Raw genomic sequence first — 17663 nt, 5'->3', positions numbered from 1 at the left:
GATTCAATTGCATGTATTACAATACCACAACCCGCAACGTTTAATTAAATCCCCATTTTGTATTTGTTTATATATATATATATTTTTACATTTTGTGTTCATTCATATTTATATGTAGTTAGGGGAATGTTCAAAAATAGTCCAAACACGTTGGGAACATATTTGGAAACACATTTAATATACATATTGCTAAAACGTACAGTAACACATTTTTTCTTAATCTGCATTTACAAGGGAACTGATTTGATCGAGTTATTGTTTCCAGTGTACGCAAATTCTGAGAACACAACAGTTTATTTACACCGGAAGCGCACCTCAATTTGAGCCGTTGTCTTTGGCAAGCAAATGTGGCCCAGCCGGTTCAATTGCATTGAAAATGATGTTGGTTTCCTGATAAACCGGAGCGTCGTTATATCATTTTATCCATACGGATCTATAGAGCAGTTGTCGAATGATGTTAGTTGAATACAGCAGTAGTTCGGATGGGGAAAATGATGATGGTGGTGGTGTGGAGCCAGGCGGAACTCCAGACGATAACAAAACGTGTTCTCGTAAGTGTCGGCAGGACGTTGAAGGCAGTGATTGTCCGATAAAGAAGAAGCCCAAAATAGAGAAATCCTCTGCTACAGCGAGGTACGTCTTACACTTGACAAGTCGTGGGACAAATAATGATTTGCCCTGGCTCAATTGCTAAATTTGCTCACAAAGAAATTAAACACCTAAACAAAGAACTTTGTTCTAAGTATTTTCTGAGTCATTTTGATTAGTTCAGGCATAGGCAGGTTTGAGGGGACCAACTGTTTTTTTTGGTGACAGGTTTCTTCATGCCATTAAATTCCTGTTTAACTGGGTTGTGTCTTCTCTGCAGGCTGCCACTCCCTGGTTGTTTGCTATCTATGTTTCCAGAAGATGAGGAGCCACAGACCCAGGACAGCTCTTTGCATGATGGTCGTATACGCTCCTTCAAACACGAGAGAGGAAACTGGGCAACCTATGTGTATTTTCCATGTAAGTGTTGTTACTTGCATTGAGTGTTTCACACATTCTTAAAGCATATTACGTTAATTTGAGTTCTCAATAGGTCTGAATGTGGGTGTGGATGTTTTTTCTTTTGATTATGCAGTTCTGTATTTTCTCCACTTCTTATTTCTGATTTTTTTTTTCATATTTAACACATTTAACAGTTTCTGATCATCAAACTGATTTCAGTGTGGCATAACATAATGCCATCCTAAGTAAATAAAATACAGTTTCTAGATGATGATTGTATTCATCAACATTAAGGGAGATGCGGGGTTATCCTAAACTTAATAACTGGTTTCCCTAGGAAGCAATAAGTGAAATGAATCTTTTGCATCCTTGTTTTAACTTAGTCATTTTAGAAGGTTTTTGATTATGAGCTGTCCGTCTAAGGCCATACCACAGCATCTCAATTTGATTTAAGTCCTGACTTTGACTTGGCTACTCCAAAACCATTTTGTTCTTTTAAGCTATTCAGATATTGTATTGGTATTTTTGGGGTCATTGTCCTGCTGCATAATGAAAGAGGAATGAAATTATTTTGTCCTCTTTGCGTGTTCCAAAAATGAAGATAGATTTAATGTAAGAAAAATACACCTTTGCAAAAATGATTTTTAATCAGTCAGAGATCTCTGGACAGATAACAGCCTCTAATTCATCACTTAAACAGGTGGGATTCAGAGCATCAAATGTAGCTCTTCCGCGTGTACAATGGCTTCTTATAGTTAAAAGACCTCCTCTCTTTCATTTGTAGACAAAACATACTCTCTGGGTACTTTTCCATGAGCGATGGCGAAAACAGAGTCAGGAGTGCGTGTTCGAAAACATATTCTGTTCTCAAGGACTAAATGTGTTTTCGCACAAAACGCTGAGAAGGAACTTTTTTAGACTAAATAGTATGTCCCAGCTTAAGGTCAGATTATACCGAAATCAACACCACTTGCTCTGCACAGGACACAAACCATTTTGACAAGGTTAATACTGAAGAATTAAAATGTTAATAATGTGTAACAATGGTTAATATATGAAATGAAGTATTAAAAATGTTACAATATCTATCAATAACCCGAGGACATATGAGTTCGAAGGCACAACCTGATAGATAGATTTTTGCCTGCAGGATTTTCAGGTAGACAGCAGAATTATTTGTTCCATTATAATCACAGTAAGTTGTCCAGGTCTTGCAGTAGCAAAGCAGCCACAGATCATACAAGCTGCCTTTTGTATTTGTCTTTTTTTCTAAGGCCAGTGAAGCCAGCAATCTTTGGATGTTGTTATGGGTTCTATTGGGACTTCCTCTATGAGTTCTTGTTGCACCCTTGTAGTTTTTACTTCTGGTAAAGTTCAGCACTTTTTTTTTTTTGTGCCTTGCGGTTGACTGATGACCAGTCCACTATGTTTTTGATACAATGAAAGTAAAAACAAAATGTAAACGTTTGTCATCTTGTCACATTAGACAAACCTGAAGAGGAATTTGGCGAGTTGATGGAGGCACTTCTGTCAACTGCAGCTGCCTTTGGAGTGGTTTTGAGCCCGCAGGAGGAATTTCACCTCAGCCTGTCCCAGACGGTAGTCCTGAGACACCACTGGATCCAGCCCTTCATACAGGGCCTCAAAGCAGGCGTGGCCCCCTGCAAAAGGTTTGCTTATTTCACAATATGGCCAAGTAAATTACAGTAATAACATTCTTATAAAAAAAAATCAACAATAATGATGGATGAGAATTTGAATAATATAGTAAATGCTGAGGAAATTGGAAATGTTATGCAACAAAATCATCAGCTGCTCGTAACTAACTCGGACTCTTCATTGACATTTAAACTGTAGTATGGTAACTTTGCACACAAAAATTAAATAACTATAATTAATGTGTTCTGTTTGCAGGTTTGTGTGCTCAGCATCCAGACTGAAGGTCTATTGTAATGCCGAGAAGACAAGGTACTGTCATTATGTTTTTGACCAGAAATTAATGCTTGATGGCCTGTCTGTAATTTTACTAAGATACCGATGTACTCTTTTATGTGTGAGTAGATATGCGTAACCTACCTGCCTCTGTCTTTCCTTGGGCAGGACCTTCTTAGGGATGGAGGTCGTAACTGGGCATGCTCACTTATTAAATGTGGTCCGAGTGGTGGACAGAACATTGACGGACTTTCACCTGGACACTTTTTATGAGGTTACTGAGAAGCACAGTTTAACGCTTACATTTTTGTATGTGCTAAAAGATGACAGAACGCACTCATGTTTCCTGTATCTTGTAGGATCCGTCATTCCATGTGAGCCTGGCCTGGTGTGTCGGAGACTTCACTGCGCAGTTGAGACAATGCCTTCATGAGCTTCAGGTGCGGTGAAAGGCAATGCAACGGCATGTTAACCAACAACGTGCTTTTTTTTGGTGTGTATTTTTATATCTTTTTTCCCCCCCTAGAATTTGGTCGATAACCATGAGGAAGAACAATATCAGCTATGGTTGGACTGCGCAGAGTTGCGCTGCCGCACAGGAAACAAGACGTTCCGCTTCTCTCTGGATGCCTAAAAATGGATGTACTGAATGGTACAGCATATTCTGGCAAATGGAGTTTTATGAGTTTACAAGGTGTCCTCACTTTATGGTCCTGACCAATGAGCTTCTCAGGTTATGAGTGACACGCAGCGCCGTATGAATATGTTGTCACACAGCACAAAAGGGCTCCCTCAGTTATTGCTGTACTTGCATACATCAGATAATTCAAATGTTACATTTTTGTCAGGCGAGTCATCTCACAGCAAAGGATAATCCAGGCACACTAATTTTCCCTCCAAAATGCAGATGTATGCCAGTGTGATGCCTTTTTAAAAGTATATATTTTTGTATCAAGTTTTTCACTGAATTCACTGTAAATGATGTAATGGTTGCTATATTGTGTTACACACATATGAACAAAAACATATTTTTAAATAAAATGATAAATATATTTACTGGTATTATATTTGGGTGGGACAAATACTGTTTTCAGATTTTAAGAAACGAGACACTGACGGAACTGAAATTTAAATGCTACATGCCCTACTTTTTTAGATTGTAGATTATTCATACCGCACTTCATCCCAAATAAATAAACCCACGAGAGAACGTTTGCGAAAACTAGGAGTATCAGTGTCGGATATTGTTTGAACGGTTTGTGAACCAGTAAGCGCATGTATGATGCGGCCTTCCAAATTTTGGGCGCGACATGTAATGTGCAGAGTACGCCACTATGGGCCGCAGTACTGTAGTTAAAAGTTTAAATGGAACGTGCATTGTTTTGATTATAGTATGTAACCTCAAAATTCTACCCTCAAGATATCGGCTCGTTGGTCTAGGGGTATGATTCTCGCTTAGGGTGCGAGAGGTCCCGGGTTCAAATCCCGGACGAGCCCAGAATTTTATTACAATTGAGAAGATTTTATTTTCTTGATTTGACTGACTTACCCAATAGTGAACTAATTCGTGCACGTCTGCGGTCTGTTGCTTTAATTTTAAATCAAACTTTGGCAAATAGTCAGGTGTAAGTTGTACTTACTAGTTTGCAGCCTGAAAAACAGCTGCACAACTACTACAGTTCTAAACAACCATTGAGGTCAGGCAGCACTGCCAAGGTCATCATCAAACACACTGGGAGGATTTGGGGAGTTGGTGGCGGAGGATTTATAGTTTTGTTACGAGAATACGGGAATGCCTGAGGCAGATTAATGCTTATTAGCGTTTATTTTAATTTATTAAAAACTACAACAAAACTTTCCCCCAATGCATTTCAATGGGCGTCAAATATACGCAAATAACGGAGGTCCACTGTACTTTCAACTCACAATATGACATCACATTATTTACCATGGTTTATCACCTGAAACACAATTAAAAGTTACTGTATGCGTATTTTTTTGTGGCAGAATGGCTTCGTCTCTATTCCATTGGTCACCAGATGGCAGTGTTGCATCTAAGGAAAAAGGGCCCACTTAACGACATTTAGCGGCGCGTTGAACAAGTTGACAGTCCCGTATTGTTTTTTTTAAATAGGTTTTTGGTATTTTGAATAATACTATATTTAGGAATAACACAAGTTGTTCTGGGTGGCAGAAGATGCCGGGTCCATTCTGTGAAACTTTTACATAAGCCTTTTTCTTGAGACTCACAAGCAGTAATCTCCTATTGGCAACGATCATCACTTTCACGTCTTCTGAAGTGTGGACTTGCCAGAGAAACCAAAACAAAAAGTCGTTTTTAAAAAGTTTGCGTGATCTTTTATTTTGAAAACCATAGATCGGAAGTGGCTGAGGATACCAAATCTTCTTGCACTTCTTTGGGCTGAATCGCGTTTGAAACATTTTTTGATCGAGTTGGTTGCCAGTTACATATCATCTGTGGGTTTATTTTTTTGTTTTATATCTGTGTCGTGCAATGTCGTGGCTTCCGGTAACACTCAAGGCTGCATCATTCTTATTAGATCCTTATGCTAGCCTCTTTTACCAGCTATGGTAAACGGTGATGTTGCGTTTTTTAAATATTTATTGTTGCACTTGGTTGTGACATAGCGAAGAGCTCTGTAAGGGTTCTATTAAGTATAAAAAATAGCGTTGTTGTTGACCAAACGACGGGAGATTATCGTCAGTCGAACGAGCTTTGGCTTGGCACTTTTTGTTGCTAGGCAACAGAACTCTGGTGCCTTGGGCAAAGCTCGTAATTACATTAGTGTCGCAAAATCACGCATAGTGACACGTTAACATCCGTGGCGATGAGTTAATCTTGCATGTATGTACTAAATTGTGTTTGTTATTCTTTTGAATCATTTCCCGATTTACCCCAATTACCTGTCTTGTTGTTTTTCTCTTCCCTTGTTTAGGAGGGAGCATATGCAACATGTTGGTCCCCATATTCACTCTCAAACTGAGCCATAAGATAAACCCTCGCATGGTGACTATAGGAAAATTTGATGGTATCCACCCGTGCCTGACTGCAGCTACACAAGCCGGAAAGGTGAATGATACATTTTAAAACCCATATGTTTGAGTTGGGGCAGCACAATGGAGTAGTGGTTAGCTCGCCTGTCCCACAGTCGAGATTTCTCGGGTTCAATTCGTAGCTTCAGCCTTGCTGTGTGGAGTTGGTTGGTATGGTACTGCTTCCTTCCTCATCCCCTTATCATGTATGTTAGGTTAGTTGAATACTCTAATTTGTCCTTAGCATTGGGTTGTTTATTTAACTTGTTTTTTCTCTCTTCCAGGTTTTTATTCACAACCCTCACACTCGTGCTCAAAAACCTGCATCTCACCGACTGAGCCAAAGCACTCAGGATTCAGATGTTTCTCTACTCAACATCAACCAGGCAGTCACTTGTCTGACTGCAGGTACTCTGGGCTCAAACACTGTCGGTGACACACTATTGGTGGGATCTCAGACCAACCTGCTGGCTTATGACGTCCATGACAATACCGACTTATTCTACAAAGAGGTTAGTAAAATAAACTTGTGTGAAGTGTGCAACAGCCGTGGCCAAATAAAATGCACACTCACCAAATGCTCCATTTGGTGCAGTCTAATGAGATAGTGAAATGATACCAACAATGTTGCCAACAATTAAAACCCCTATATCCCAGTAGTTATGAAAACTGAGCATTATTATCATTATTTAGGTGCATATTCATTTATATCACTCTTGTAATGGTTTTTTTTTTATTTTTCATTCTTAGCTTAAAAAAAGTGTATCCAAACTTTTGACTGGTACAATATACCCTTTGGCTACTGTTTTCATTCCCACTTAACATTGCCACTAGTGATTTCTCCTGAATTTGTTGTTGACAAGTTGCTCAGATACGTTATTGATGAAATCTGCAGCTGTACACATTAGCAACCTATTTCATCTTGTCTCTGGTTTCTGTATGTTTTTCTTTTGTCTATTTGTGCTTGTGAGTGTAGGTGTCTGATGGGGCAAATGCAGTTGTCCTTGGAAATCTTGGGGACATCCCGAATCCTCTTGCCATCATCGGAGGGAACTGTGCCTTGCAAGGGTTTGATTCTCTGGGCAATGACCTCTTCTGGACTGTAAGAACGGAGAATTAATCTACTTAGCATCTCCAAAACTGTTTTTTTTTCTTCTCGATAAATGGAGTGAGAAAATATTCAATAAATGACTATCTCGTTTATTGTGTAATGTTTTTTCAAGGTAACAGGAGATAATGTGAGGTCACTTGTGCTCTGTGACTTCACTGGGGATGGCAAAAATGAGGTAAGCTCTGCCCAAGGTGAGACATTTGGGCTACATTTTATTTTATTTTTAAAGAAAATAATAATAATAAAAATTTAAAAAAAAGCATAATGCTTGTGTAACGTGTTGCAGCTTCTGGTTGGATCTGAGGATTTTGACATCAGGGTTTTCAAAGAGGATGAGCTTGTGTCTGAGATGACTGAAAATGAGGTAATTGGTTCACTTTAGTATGGTTTGCATCAGAGGCAATTCAGCCAAAGCATTAAATATCTTCACATACGTACTGAAAAGTTATGAGGGAACATTCACTGTTACTTTACCTTTAATGTTTGCTACTACGTTCTCAGTTGGACGATTTAATGAATATCAAAAAAAGATCGCCTCACGGCCGCGGAGCCTTATTCTGCTAGATGCAGAAGAAGGTCTAATCTATCCAAAATGGTTACTTGTTTTTAGCCGTGCTCATGAAGGGGGGCAACTTTGCCCACGCGCAATGTGACTCCACAGTCACAATCTAATTGTGTGGCCTAAAATCTAACTACATGATACAATCAATACGATACAAACAAGTTACTGGTGCAATAAAATTGGCACTAATGCAGTAAAAAGCTCAAAATATTGACAATAGTCCTCAACCAAGTCCACACATAATAAAATGCTTGTGGATATTCTCATTCTTCCACGCCATTTATTTCTCAGGGCATTGAAAAGAACACAACTCAACTGCTCTGGTTGTCATCTCGTCCGAGAAGACTTTTATCAGTACATTGGTTAGGGCTAGAGCTGTCAAAATTAATCGATTAATTGACAAGTAATCGATTATAAACTTAATCCTTAACTATTTTAAGAAATGAGTAATCGTTTGGAGCCATTTTTTAAATGTGAAATTGTCCAAATCCTCTGATTTCAGCACATCAACAGTCATTGTTCACTGATTTCTGTAGTCCTTTGTGAAAGAAGACTGATTATCTTCTGTGTTTAATCAAAATAGGACATTTGCAAACATCTGTTTTTACTTTAGAAAACAATAACCGAACTGGTAACATTATACAACATCAACTCCCCACCCTTTTTTTTTTTTTTTAAAAAATCACTAAACGAATATGAAGTACAAAATAAACACCAATCACTAGTTAATAAACAATAATCAGGAAAAATGCTTTCGTAATACACTTAAATGCAAAATTAAAATGAATTTGATTAGTCGATTAATCGATTCTAAAAATATTCGATAGTGACAACACTAGTTAGGGCAAACCAGCCTGGTCCACTTTGCATGAACCGATGGAGCCTTCTCAGATGAGAGACAAAACGTCTTCAAAGACAACCAAAGCAGTGCAGTTGCGATCAATTCGATGCCCTGAGAATACTCTTGCCTTACACTTGGAGTTAATCCATTACCAAGCCACAACCTCTTTTACATAATGTGATGCTAAAAGGTGTTAAAAGATGATAACAATGTGCTCAATTATTATTGTCACTGACAAGGTATTAATTAAATTATTTATAATCAAGCAAAATGAGTTATGTGTCTAGTACTTATGATAATATTTGAATAAGGATATTATTAAACTATGCAAAAAATGTCCATGTTCTTTTTTTTTTTTCAGTGTCAATCTTTACACAAGTAATAATATGTAGATGATTTTATCATATTGCTCTTCTTTTGCACGCAGACGGTAACAGCACTGTGTCACATGCACAGTAGCCGCTTTGGTTACGCCCTGGCAAATGGCACTGTGGGAGTTTATGATCGCAGCTCTCGGTACTGGAGGATCAAGGTAATTGACTAAAATCATTTAACTCATTCACTGCCATAAATTCGTTTAAAAAATAAAAATAAAAAAAATTAGGGGCGACAGGCGATTAACATTTTTAATTGTAATTAATCACATGACTTCACTAGTTAACTCACGATTAATCACAATTTTTATATCTGTTCTAAATGTACAGTAAAAACAATTCTACGTTTTCATACTCTTGTTAACAAAAGTGGGGAAAAAAATGTTAAACTAATAGAAATAGTTCAAATGAATTTTTAAGCCGTGAATGGCAGTGAATGAGTTAAAAAGCATATTTGGTGGTTTATTACAAACATTGCTGTAAACAACAATAAACATATTTACATGCCTTTATACCCTCAGCATCTTATTTCTACTTAGTCTTTTTTTTTTCTTCTTCTTTGTTTTCCTCATTGTAGTCTAAAAATCATGCAATGAGCATCCATGCCTTTGACTTGAACGGTGATGGGGTTGTAGAGCTCATCACTGGTTGGTCCAATGGAAAGGTCAGCATCTTAGCTTAGATGTCCTCGCACTATTAAATCAGTGTTACTGGACACATGAATGCATTCATCACCTCTGTCTTTGCACACATTCCTCTCTTGTTCTAGATTGATGCTCGAAGCGACCGCACAGGCGAAGTCATTTTCAGAGACAACTTCTCTTCCTCTGTAGCCGGAGTAGTGGAAGGAGATTACCGGCTGGATGGGCAGAAACAACTGATCTGCGCCTCTGTAGAGGGAGAAGGTGTGCTGAAGCTTGAAAGGAATTACGGTGAACAGTTTCTTTACGCTTGGTAATACGTTTTTGGCGTGTATGTTGTAGTTCGTGGCTACCTGCCTGCTGGAAAAGAACTGAAAGGCAATCTCATGGACTCGAGTGCTGAACAGGAGCTCATTCGTGAGCTCAGTCAGCGCAAACAGAATCTACTGCTGGAGCTCCGCAATTATGAAGAGAATGCAAAGGTACACATTTTGGATGCAATTTTGGTGTTTGGAGCAAAAATTGGATTCATGAGCGCTAAATGTTGACAGTGTGCATCACAACAACCGGCAAATTCTTAACCATTTTCCCCAAAACATGTTGTTTAAGATGTGTGTCATTCCTAGTTGAGTTGTAAACATCAAACAAAAATAATTAGCGTACATGTTTTGTATTTCATCATGCCACATTCCTGTACCTCACGAAAGTCTGCTAACTTGATGCTAACATGCAATGCTATAAATGGACTAACAAAACTAACATTGATGTTGAGGTGGTCATAACCCAAATGAACACAAATGGTGTAGCAACATGTAGACAAAAACAACAACAATCCAATATGAATTACATAATGATAATATTACTGTAGCTGACTGAGTCACGTAGTTGTGAAACTTTGCTTGGTGTATGTGTACATTAGACTGCCCCCGGTGGTCAACGTAAGCACGCCAGAAGGAGTACAATCTGAATGGGCATTGAAGCATGAACATTTAATTCTTTAAACTGCAATTTAATCATTTTATTTCCGGTACTATATTTTTTTTAAATTAAATACAGTATTGATGAGAGCTTAATTTTCTTATTGAATTTTTAATTTTTTTTGTTGGGCTGTAATGGTTTATTGCCATATTTATTTTATTACTTTTGAACGGGGAAATATGATTAGACATACAAGTTTTTTTGAGTTATGAGTATGATCACGGTTCCGGAACAAATCAAATGTGTAAGTCAAGGCACCATTGTTTTGTAAAATGTTATCAAATAAATAAGTAAATAAATAAAGTGTTCTAAATCACATCTAAAATGAATAATTTAAATAAGATAAATAATGACTAACAAAGTCAAAGCCTGAAATTGGTAATTATGACTACATGGACAGATAATTGTAACAATTTAATAATCAAGCCGATAATGGTCAAATAGGATTTTATGACATCATCGTGTTCTAGTTTCATCATCAGAAGTTTGTCTTCATGTATTTCAGAGACCAAAGTGAACATTTTCTCTTGTGGGTTCCAGTTCGCGGCAGTCGAAATGCACTTTTATGCAATACAGCCAGCATCTGTATCTTGTCTGCTGTTCAGCTGTGTCTTTTTACTAGTTGCTGGTTAACAGCATTTACGTGTCTTACAAAAACCTCCTTTTGAGGTGGACTCACTCCCATACTCATTGAGAACACAGTTTAGATTCTTAACGACAAACATGTGATTCTTAATTGTGCCATGTTATGATTCACACCATCTGTCCTGTTGTTTCAGGGTGTGTCGGACAGCACAAGTGGTATTCCAGCCAACACTCAGCTCCAAACAGCTCTCACAGTAAGAGCTGCAACCGAGGTCCAAAAAGCCCACGTGGAGCTCAGCATCGCAACACCAAATGGTATCTTCTAGTAGCACTTGAGCTAAGAATGACTGTGCATGTTTTGTCTCACTTCTAATGGACTAAACATGAATATTCTTTTTTTCTTTGAATTCTTCATGCATCTTTTTCCAGAAACCATAATCCGGGCAGTGCTCATCTTTGCAGAAGGAATTTTTGAGGGCGAGAGCCACGTTGTTCACCCCGGTGTCCAGAACCTATCGGGTTGTGTTCGTGTCCCCATCGTCCCTCCCAAAGACATACCAGTTGATCTGCACATCAAAGCCTTTGTCGGTGGGAAAACCAGGTAGGCACACTATCAAGAGCTGTTAGCAGGGTTATTATTGTTTGGGAATTTTCATTTTAGTTCGTTTTGATTTCGGTTCGAGTTTTGTTTTTTAAATTCTGTTAGTTTTACTTAGTTTTCAGGGTGGTTCTGTTAGTTCTTATTAGTGTTAGTTATTTAAAAAATGTTTAGTTTTAGTGAGTTTCAGTATTAATTTTAGTAAAAAAAAAAAAAGGCGCATTAGTTGTGTACAATGTTTTAACTCATTTACTCCCAGCCATTTTCACTGAAGCAACCCCCTTCGCTCCCGGCGGTTTTACTGGATTTTGACTGATTTTGCAAGTCCCACAGAATATTGTGTTCTATTGTTATAAAAACATGAAACCTGCCAAAAGAAAAAATTGAGTCTCTTCTTTAATCAGGAAAGAAAGTATATTTCTATCTGTTAATTAGCATTAGAAAATAGCTTTTTTTCATCATTACTCACAAATCTGTTTAGAACTGTGGGTAAATTAGCTTTTTTTCAACATGGCCCTGGTTGATCTCTTTTGCTTTGCTGCCACCTGCTGGCTGTTTTTGTAATAACTGCCATTTCAACCATTCTCTGCAGTTAAGAGGCTGCATCAAAGCCTTCTGTAACAACCCCCCCCCCCCCCTAAAAAGTATAAATATGTCTTTGGGACACTTAAAATCTTTAAAATAGAACGTATTTATACATTTTTGGGAGCAAATGAGTTAAAAAACAAAACACCATGGTAAAATTAGAAAAGTATTTGCATTTCTTACCTAATGGTGCATTTTGGCTGAGTTAAATGGAAAAAGGAGGCAAGCTGAGCCATTGGAGCCAAAAGTCAAGCACGAAAAATTGTTGCCTGGGAGCGACGTCATCTGAAGGTGCTTTTCTATTGGCTGCTGCTAGATGACGTCACTTCTGCGTGACACACTTTCAAACGTCCTTATTCCGGTTAATGTTGAAATAAATCACATTTAAAATAATCTCCAAAGGCTTATGTATTAAATTAATTACCAAAGACTAAAGCAAAGGACATTTTCGTTATAATTATAGTTAATTTTCATTAGTTTTTCTTTTCTTTTTTTTCTTTCTTTTTTTGTTAACGAAATAGATTTTTGAATTTTAGTTTAAGTTTTATTGTTAGTTTTCGTTGAAAATAACCTTGGCTGTTAGACATTTGGAGTCATATTGTGAAACAAAGATCTTGAATGCGGGAGATTTTAGTTGGTTAGTACCAATTAGGTTCATTAGCACTGTTGGGGGGGTGACAAAAGAGGCATTGGCTCAGGTTTGTGCTTGCTGAATTATTATCTTGGTTTCAAACCACTGCAGTAATTCTGTAGGGTTCATCCTGACATAGAGATTGACATTATTCTATTAATCTCGTTTTGCCTCTCACCACATAACTTGCATTTTTTATTTTTTTTTTTTGGGGCCCCCTCAGCACCCAGTTTCACGTGTTTGAAATCACTCGACAGCTGCCCCGTTTCTCCATGTATGACATGGCGGTGGACCCCTCAGTACCTGCTCCCACCGGCAGAGTCACTTTCACCATCAATGACCGGCCACAGCGGGTATGTCAAGAGTGTGTCCTTGAGAGGTTCCAAGCCTCAGGAGTGTTGAACTCATTGGTGTGTGTGTGTGTGTGTGTGTGTGTGAAAAGGTCACAATGTGGCTGAACCAGAACTTCTTGCTGCCTGAGGGAATAGAGAGTCCAGATGTTACTTTTAGTTCACTCCGGGGAGGGGGACTCTTGTCCATCAGTATGGCCTCTAATGGACAGGTAAACGCAGACACACATAACAATGCAAAATCTTGGATGGAGGATGATGTATTGTTGAAATGACACATTTCTAAATATTTATTCTAGACATTAAATCAAGCAACAACAAAATGTTGAACACATGGAAACATGTGATGCTTCTTGTTAAATAAATCCCATAAATCAATTATTTGTTTATTTATCCAATCAGATCACTCTACAAACAGACGACATCGACCTGGCAGGAGATCTGGTCCAATCGCTGGCCTCTTTCCTGGCGATAGTGGAACTGTCAGCAGAGGCGGATTTCCCAACTTATTTTGAGGAGCTTCAGACCACACTCACTGAGGTTTGGATTCAATGTGTACGTTAAAGGGGAAGTCAATCCCAAAAAAATGTTTTAATTGACAATAATATGCTCTATGGAGCCCCACTAGTCTTAATATGATGTTCTGGTTAATATTGCGTTAGTGGAATATGAGTTAAGCAGCAAAATACAGCAGTTTTTATCAATATCAGAAGGCGGCCATTTTGCCACTTGCTGTCGAGTGAAAATGACATCACACTTGTTCAGGTCTCAGGTAACAACCAATCACAGCTCAGCTTCAGAAAACAGGTGAGCTATTATTGGTTGTTGCCTAAGCCCTGAGCAACATCGATGTCATCTTCGGTCGACTGCAAGTGACAAAATGGCCGCCCCCTAAGAAGGATAAAAATGGCTGGATTTTGCTTCATAACTCATATAACCACAAATGTAATATTATTCAGAATGACATGTTTAGAATAGTGAGGTCTTAAACAAATGTTTAAGGTTGACCTCCCCTTTAAAGAAAAGAAAAACCAAAAAAACACTCTACTGTATTTCTTTCACTGACTCACCAAGATATTGTTTGTCTAGGAAAAAAAAGGCCGTAATTGCTCTTTTTTGTTGATGTCATGTAATTAAAAGAGATCCTGAAATGTGCCCACTAGGTGGACGAGTTCCACGCAGTCCATCAGAAATTAACTGCCGAAATGGCTGACCACTCCAACTTCATCAAGAGCATGCTGGTGCAAGCAGAGGATGCTCGCTTGATGGGTGACATGTGAGTTGTAAAGTTGATCAAGTAACCTTTTATAATTGATATATTTATATGACATGACATTTTATCATTATATCTTTATGTATATTACTTTTTTTGGTCTTTTTCCAACCTAAGACTCACATTTACCTTTTAATATTAAAATATTATTATTATGAATAGATACTAACTGTTGACTTTTCCGTCATTGGAAACAATGAAGAAAATTCAGCACAGCAGCCTTCCATCATATATTTAGTGTCCCAGCTTGAATTAACAGCAACATAATACAACATGCTCTGTTATATAGCAGGCAGGATTCTGCCTTAGAAGTAGTGAAGAGTTGAATAGACTCTTTTATCTACTGCATTTGACTGCAGCAATGTGGCTATTAACTCATTCACTGCCATTGACGGCTATAGACGTCATAAATTCATTTGAACTATTTCTATTAGTTTAACATTTGTTTCCACTTTTGTTAACAAGAGTATGACAGCCTATAATTTTTTGGGGTACATTTAGAACAGATATAAAATTTGTGATTAATCGTGAGTTAACTAGTGAAGTCATGCGATCAATTACGATTACAATTTTTAATCACCTGACACCGCTAATTTTTAATAAAATAAAAAATAATTGTTATTATTTTTTCCCAATTTTTAATCTTTTTTTTTTAAAGAAAATATAAAAAATTAGGGGTGTCAGGCGATTACCATTTTTAATCGTAATTAATTGCAATTCACTAGTTAACTCACGATTAATCACAAATTTTATATCTGTTCTAATACAATTTTAAAAAAAATCGAGGTTTTTATACTCTTGTTAACAAAAGTGGGAAAAATGTTAAACTAATAGAAATAGTTCAAATGAATTTTGACGTCTATAGCCGTCAGTGGCAGTGAATGAGTTAAACTAATTTTGGTGCCTGAGTGTTAAAAGCATGGCTATGAGCTAAATAAGTGATCGTGTAGAGCATCGTTAAGTCAGATTGTTCATCAAATTCTCAGTTAATTTCATCTTCCTTTCCTATATTTTCACTCTTTCTTCAATTTTCACCCTGACTTTGTGCCTTTTTTTATCTTCGACAGGACTTCTATGAAGAAGCGTTACAGAGAGCTCTACGATCTGAACAGAGATCTTGTCAGCGAGTACAAAATTCGCTCTAATAATCACAATGCTCTGCTGGCCTGCCTCAAGTCTGTCAATCAGGCAATACAACGAGCTGGTCGGCTCCGAGGTAGACCGTTGAGCGTTTGTAACTCTTCAAAGGTACTTGCTATTTATTTTTTTACCCATCTGTGCTTGACTTTCAGTGGGTAAACCCAAGAACCAAGTCATCTCGGCATGTCGGGACGCCATCAAGAGCAATAACGTCAGCGCGCTCCTCAGGGTCATGAGAGCTGGCGTGGCTGCTTCGTGAAAGCGATGCAAGGCAGGCAATGGAGGCAAAGAGAGGATCGCTACTGCAAAGCGTCGGGTTTCGTCCTTCGCCAGCACGATGATGTGAAGACAACGGGATTGAAGGGTTGCCTGGCATGACAATTCAGCACAATCATGAAACTTGAAATGTGCTTGATGGGATTGCTGAGAGCCATCCATGTCAGCCAAATGATATGTGTAGCTAGTGTAAGAATATGAGACAGCAGCTAGAAGAGAAAGCCGCGTAGGAGCCAGCTAGCACAGTTTTAAAGGAAATGGCATTTTATAAGGGGAAGTCAACCCAAAAAATGAAATAATATGTTCTATGCAATCTAAATATGGTATTCTGGTTAGTATTGCGTATGAGTTAAGCAGCATAATCCAGCCGTTTTTATCCATCTCCGGGCGGCCTTTTTGTCACTTGCTGTCAAGTGAAGATGACATCAATGTTGCTCAGGTCTCAGGTAAGAACCAATCACAGCTCAGCTTCAGAAAAACAGATGAGCTGTCATTGGTTGTTGCCTTAGCAACTGTGATGTCATCTACAGTTGACAGCAAGTGGCAAAATGGCCGCCCCCTGAGATGGATAGAAACGGCTAGATTTTGCTGCATAACTCACATTCCAAAAATGTAACACTAACCAGCATGTCATGTTTAGATTAGTGAGGTCACATATAATATATTATTGTCAAGAAATGTGTAAGGTTGACTTCCACTGAGGGAATTTCTAGTTGAAATCAGCGATTCAAATGTTTTTTTTTTTTAAAGCTATTACTAGAGGGTTTAGCTCTTCTGAGGATTGTGCCAGGTTGTAAAGGAAATGCGTAATCATGGCTCAATGTCATGTATGTGTTACCACAAAAAAAAGCAAGCTCCGCCTGTTTTGTTGACTCAGTAACATTTTAAGACGAGGGGGGAGACCCTTTGTGAGCAATGTTGTAGTTATGTATTTTAGCACCATGTTTGTAGCCAAAGAAAACAAAAATGACTTCAGTCTCACAGACGACCAATGATGTGTTTACTTTTTCTAAATAATACTTTTGTCAATGTCCTTTTGTGAAGATTAAATTAACCAATGTTTGAAGTCTTGTGTAACTGTTCCATGACTTTAACGGGGCATTGTAAGGGAAAGATTTGTCTTTCCGAGGATCTGGCTCACTCAGCAGTTTCTTCCACTGCTGGATGGGTTTGGACGTAGGGATTAGTGTGCATGAGCAAAGCAATGTGTCCTCTTAAAAAAAAAACACAAATATTTAGCAGCCTCCCTCACTGGCTTTCCTCGTTTATTCAACATCTGTGAGTCACATGTGGCATGGCACAGCTGCACTGGACCAGCCAGACTTCCTGGTGTCTACGTTCTGTCCACCAGCAGACTTTAAATATCAGCAACAAAGACGGTAAACAATCATCACTAATCCATCTGAGGGCAATTACACTCGGACTGCAGTGAATATAAACGTTTACATACCCCTGCTAAATGCTAGCTTTTTGTGACCTTAATTATTCATATTCAGCTTTCTAGCAGAAGCTTGGATGTTTTGCGGTAACTAAAACTGTTTTGTAATTTCTCCACCTTGATTCAATTCCCCAGTTACAGCTGAAGAAAAACAGACCCGCCACAATTTCTTTGTGAGATAATGCTTCTGTCATAACTTATGATGAAGATGGGAAATTGGCCTCTTGGCAGCCTCCCTGACCGTTTTTCGTCTCACTTTCTCTTTCATTTTGAAGGGACGTCCAGTTCTTGGTATTATTACCAT

The 17663-nt window shown here is 38.2% G+C and overlaps 2 protein-coding genes and 1 non-coding gene across 4 annotated transcripts; all 3 read left to right on the top strand.

Annotated features, from left to right (window-relative positions):
* The first annotated feature begins 273 nt into the window (after positions 1-273).
* usb1 (U6 snRNA biogenesis 1) lies at positions 274-4246 on the top strand. Its single transcript, XM_077568622.1, has 7 exons — positions 274-633; positions 869-1008; positions 2477-2660; positions 2905-2958; positions 3091-3196; positions 3282-3362; positions 3449-4246. Exons 1-7 carry the CDS (start codon positions 452-454, stop codon positions 3554-3556), a joined length of 855 nt encoding a protein of 284 aa, XP_077424748.1. The 5' UTR covers positions 274-451; the 3' UTR covers positions 3557-4246.
* Positions 4247-4347: 101 nt separating this feature from the next.
* Positions 4348-4419, top strand: trnap-agg (transfer RNA proline (anticodon AGG)). Its single transcript has one exon. It is a non-coding gene; the product is annotated as a tRNA-Pro (tRNA).
* An 882-nt stretch (positions 4420-5301) lies between these two features.
* Positions 5302-16987, top strand: bbs2 (Bardet-Biedl syndrome 2). 2 transcript variants are annotated; one of them, XM_077569305.1, is made up of 18 exons: positions 5302-5400; positions 5880-6013; positions 6261-6488; positions 6953-7078; positions 7200-7262; positions 7374-7451; positions 8918-9022; positions 9442-9528; positions 9634-9769; positions 9848-9987; positions 11263-11383; positions 11498-11669; positions 13106-13235; positions 13325-13444; positions 13635-13772; positions 14396-14508; positions 15573-15721; positions 15798-16987. In XM_077569305.1, the coding sequence occupies exons 2-18, from the start codon at positions 5897-5899 to the stop codon at positions 15902-15904; spliced, it is 2130 nt and encodes a 709-aa protein (XP_077425431.1). In that variant the 5' UTR covers positions 5302-5400; positions 5880-5896; the 3' UTR covers positions 15905-16987. The 2 variants fall into 2 exon arrangements, with proteins under 2 accessions (XP_077425431.1, XP_077425432.1); XM_077569306.1 differs by lacking the exon at positions 5302-5400 and adding an exon at positions 5419-5788.
* The last annotated feature ends 676 nt before the right edge of the window (positions 16988-17663 follow it).

The sequence above is a fragment of the Vanacampus margaritifer genome, chromosome 6 (genome assembly GCF_051991255.1).
Source record: "Vanacampus margaritifer isolate UIUO_Vmar chromosome 6, RoL_Vmar_1.0, whole genome shotgun sequence".
Classification (NCBI taxonomy): Eukaryota; Metazoa; Chordata; class Actinopteri; order Syngnathiformes; family Syngnathidae; genus Vanacampus; species Vanacampus margaritifer.
This window is presented reverse-complemented; position numbering and strand designations above follow the sequence as displayed.